At 61.8% G+C, this 3,961-nt stretch overlaps 2 protein-coding genes across 5 annotated transcripts in view; both read left to right on the top strand.

Annotated features, from left to right (window-relative positions):
* Positions 1 to 3,961, top strand: part of MISP (mitotic spindle positioning) — a 28,474-nt gene that overhangs the window by 3,709 nt on the left and 20,804 nt on the right. The window lies entirely within an intron of this gene.
* PALM (paralemmin) overlaps positions 1 to 3,961 on the top strand; it is a 39,380-nt gene that overhangs the window by 26,333 nt on the left and 9,086 nt on the right. For 3 of the 4 annotated variants that reach the window (XM_032272074.1, XM_032272075.1, XM_032272078.1), the window contains exon 8: positions 2,648 to 2,779. The exons of the other annotated variant lie outside the window; for it this stretch is intronic. In XM_032272074.1, coding sequence (XP_032127965.1) covers positions 2,648 to 2,779 — 132 coding nt within the window. The remainder of the gene's footprint in view (positions 1 to 2,647; positions 2,780 to 3,961) is intronic. 4 annotated transcript variants of the gene reach the window in all.

Here is a 3,961-nt window from a genome sequence, read left to right as displayed (position 1 = left end):
GCAGAGGGGCGAGCAGTGGGGGGTTCCCTGTGTTCTGAAGGGGGAGCCCCCAGGGTTTGAGGGGAAATCGGGGTGGGGATAAGAGGCAGGGAGGACTGGCCAGGCACGGTGGCTCACACCGGTAACCCCAGCGCTTTGGGAGGCTGAGGCGGGCAGATCGTCTGAGGTCAGGAGTTCGAGACCAGCCTGGCCAACATGGTGAAACCCCGGCCCTACTAAAAACCCAAAAATAAGCTGGGCAAGGCAGGGGGCACCTGTAATCCCAGCTGCTCGGGAGACCGAGCCCAGGGAATCGCTTGGACCCGGGAGGCGGAGGTTGCAGTGAGCCGAGGTCGTGCCACGGCACTCCAGCCTGGGCGACAGAGTGAAACTTCGTCTCAAAAAAAGAGAGAGAGGTCGGGCGCGGTGGCGCACGCCTGTAATCCCAGCACTGTGGGAGGCCGAGGCGGGTGGATCATAAGGTCAAGAGATCGAGACCATCCTGGTCAACATGGTGAAACCCCGTCTCTACTAAAAATACAAAAATTAGCTGGGCATGGTGGCGCGGGCCTGTAATCCCAGCTACTCAGGAGGCTGAGGCAGGAGAATTGCCTGAACCCGGGAGGCGGAGGTTGCGGTGAGCCGAGATCGCACCATTGCACTCCAGCCTGGGGGACAAGAGTGAAACTCCGTCTCAAAAAAAAATAAATAAATAATAAAAAATTAAAAAAGAGAGAGAGGCAGAGAGGACTGAGCTGCCCCCAACCGTGGGAGGAGTGGGGTGGGGGCAGGAGCAGGGGGCAGATCGGGAGCGGGGTCATGGACATGTGAGAGTGGGGCTCCCGTGGATAGATAGGGGTTGAGTCCAGATCAAGGTCCAGGAGGGGAAGGGCGTGCGGGAGATTAGGGCCCGGTGCCTGGGCGAGGTCCCCGCACAGGGCAGAGTTCAGTGAGGCAGCGGAGCCTGAGCACCAAGGCTGGGTGGGAGGAGGGGAAGGAGGTGCCTGTGGGGGCCGAGGGGTCGGGCGATGGCAGGGCTGCCCACAGTGGGGACTGACAGCCCCTGGGAGGGGGTGAGGGAGCAAGGCTCGAAGCTGTCGGGGAAGGGTGTGGGAAGAGGGAACCGCCCATGCGAAGGCCCTGAAGCCATGCCTCGCCTGGGCACAGTGTCGGGGGTCAGGCCAGTCCCGGCAGCCGTGTCCGGCTCCCACTTCGGGATGGGGTCTCCGGGAGGTGGTTGAGGATCTCCGGTGTCTGGCGTCTTCCAGCAGGCCTGGGGTGGCGGGCAGCCACCACAGACAGTCACCGTTAGGATACAGGCTCTTGTGGTTTTTGGGGGGAGGGATTTTTGAAGAGCAGGGGTGAGCTACTGGCTGTGGGTTTAGGGCCCTGAGAAGTAGCAATATTCATTTATCTCCGGAGGGACTCCTTCATTCTCTGAGTCCAACGGTCAGCTGGAAGGAGGCGTGGGGTCCTGGGAGCTGGGAGGGTGGGCAGAGGTCAGGCTGGGCATCGTGGGTCTGCAGACTGAGCTCTAGTCTCGGCTGTGGTCCCTGGCAAGGCAGGGACTCCCTGGGACTCGCCTGCTCCTCTGAGGAACCAGGAATGGTGGGGCTCGGGAACTCACGTCTGTAATCCCAGCGCTTTGGGAGCCTGAGGCGGGAGGATCGCTTGAGCCCGGGAGTTTGAGACCAGCCTGGGCAACATAGGGAGACCCTGTTTCCAAAAAAGATAAATAAATTAGCCAGGGAGGTCATGACTGCAGTGAGCTGTGATCGTGACACCACACTCCAGCCTGGGTGACAGAGGGGGACTGTCTGTATTTAAGAAAATAGGCCGGGTGTGGTGGCTCACGCCTGTGATCCCAGCACTTTGGGAGGCCGAGGCAGGCGGATCACCTGAGGTCAGGAGTTCGAGACCAGCCTGACCAACGTGGTGAAACCCCGTCTCTACTAAAAATACAAAAATCAGCCGGGCGTGGTGGCGCATGCCTGTAATCCCAGCTACTCAGGAGGCTGAGGCAGGAGAATTGTTTGAACCCGGGAGGTGAGCCAAGATCACAAGGTGGTTGGATCACTGCAACTCCAACTTGGACGACAGAGTGAGACTCCATCTCAAAAAAAAATTTAAAGAGATCTGGGAACAACAACAACAAAAAAAACAAAAAAGAAAAAAAAAAAACGGGCGTGGTGGCTCACGCCTGTAATCCAAGCACTTTGGAGGCCAAGGCGGGCGGATCACCCGAGGTCGGGAGTTCAAGACCAGCCTGACCAACATGGTGAAACCCCGTCTTTAAAAAAAAAAGAAAGAAAGAAAAAGAGATCTGGGAACAATTAAGGCTTTCCAGGTGGGCTGGGCTGGAACCCGAGCTGGCCAGACAGGAGTTTGGTGGCCAGGCAGAGGACGCAGCGCAGAGGACAGGGTTGAGGACCATCTGGGCGGGACAGCAGAGGTGTTCAGACCGGTCGCCCTGGGCACTGGGGAGCTATGGCGGGATCTAGAGCTGGGGAGGTCCGCGTCGAGACGCTGCCCCGGCATCCCTGGCTCCGCCTGCCCCACCGCTGCTTGGCTCTGCACTGCTGGCTCCCCCATCCCTGGCTTGGCCGCAGCCCAGCGGGGGACGAGGGGGCGGGCGGGCTGTGGCGTAACCGCGTGACTCTCGTGCCAGCCATGTACTCGGTTGAGATCACTGTGGAGAAGGACAAGGTGACTGGGGAGACCCGGGTGCTGTCCAGCACCACGCTGCTCCCACGGCAGCCCCTCCCTCAGGGCATCAAAGTCTACGAGGACGAGACCAAAGGTATGAACGAGCACCCGGCCCCTGCCCTCCCTCGGCCTGGGCCCGAGCCCCCGACGCACGTGCTCCCAGTGTGCGGCACGGTGTCCGCTCCTGAGTTGGGACCCCGATTCGATGGGAAGCAGGCAGCCGTTCAGGCCAGGCCCTCACCCGCTGCTGCCCACGGCGGGGCTCAGAGGTGGGTCGGCCCCGGCCCACGGCACAGTCATTCATTCACTCCAGAAAGCTGCCTGGAAGCTGGACTGGGTGCCAGGTCCCCAGCCGGGCTCTGGAGGGAAACCTGGAGGTGACTCAGTTTCTGTCCTCGCCAGGTGGCAGACCTGGCCCTTCCATCCGGAGCTGTTCAATGATTCATTTAAATAACAATTAGTGCGAACCCCTGTGCCGGGGTCCCAGCACTTTGGGAGGCTGAGGCAGGAAGATCGCTTGAGCCCAGAAGTTTGAGACCAGCCTGGGCAGCAGAGCAAGGCCCTGGGTCTACCAAAAAAAAATTAGCCTGCTGTGGTGGGGCGTGCCTGTGGGCCCAGCTATGTGGGAGGCTGAGGTGGGAGGATCACTTGGGCCCAGGAGGTGGAGGCTGCAGTGAGCCGTGATCACACCACTGCGCCAGCCTGGGCAACAGAGTGAGACCCTGTCTCTTAGTAGTATACAAAAATTTAAAAAAAGAATTGATAGTGTGATAAAAGTTACAGGAAATGCACATACAGGGGACCGTGAGAGGGTTTTGCAGGGCGGGGATGGGGCCAGGGGAGGCTTCCCAGAGGAGGGGAGCAGGGGCTCATTGGAGGCAGCAGTGCGTGGGAGCCACAGCCCCTGCAAAGGCCCTGAGGTAGGATGGAGCTAGCCAGGCTGCAGGGGTGAGGGGAGTCGGGCTGCAGGAGTGACGGGAGCCGGGCTGCAGGGGCGCGGGGAGCCGGGCTGGAGGGGCACAGGGAGCAGGGCTGCAGGGGTGACGGGAGCCGGGCTGGAGGGGTGACGGGAGCCGGGCTGGAGAGGTGCGGGGAGCCGGGCTGGAGGGGTGCGGGGAGCCGGGCTGCAGGGGTGCGGGGAGCCGGGCTGCAGGGGTGACGGGAGCCGGGCTGGAGGGGCGCGGGGAGCCGGGCTGGAGAGGCGAGGGGAGCCGGGCTGGAGGGGCGACGGGAGCCGGGCTGGAGGGGCGAGGGGAGCCGGGCTGGAGGGGCGTGG

The sequence above is a fragment of the Sapajus apella genome, unplaced genomic scaffold (assembly GCF_009761245.1).
Source record: "Sapajus apella isolate SASKATOON/1434 unplaced genomic scaffold, GSC_monkey_1.0 scaffold281, whole genome shotgun sequence".
Taxonomy (NCBI): domain Eukaryota; kingdom Metazoa; phylum Chordata; class Mammalia; order Primates; family Cebidae; genus Sapajus; species Sapajus apella.
Note: the sequence above shows the minus strand (reverse complement) of the source record. Positions and strands in the feature narration are given on the sequence as shown.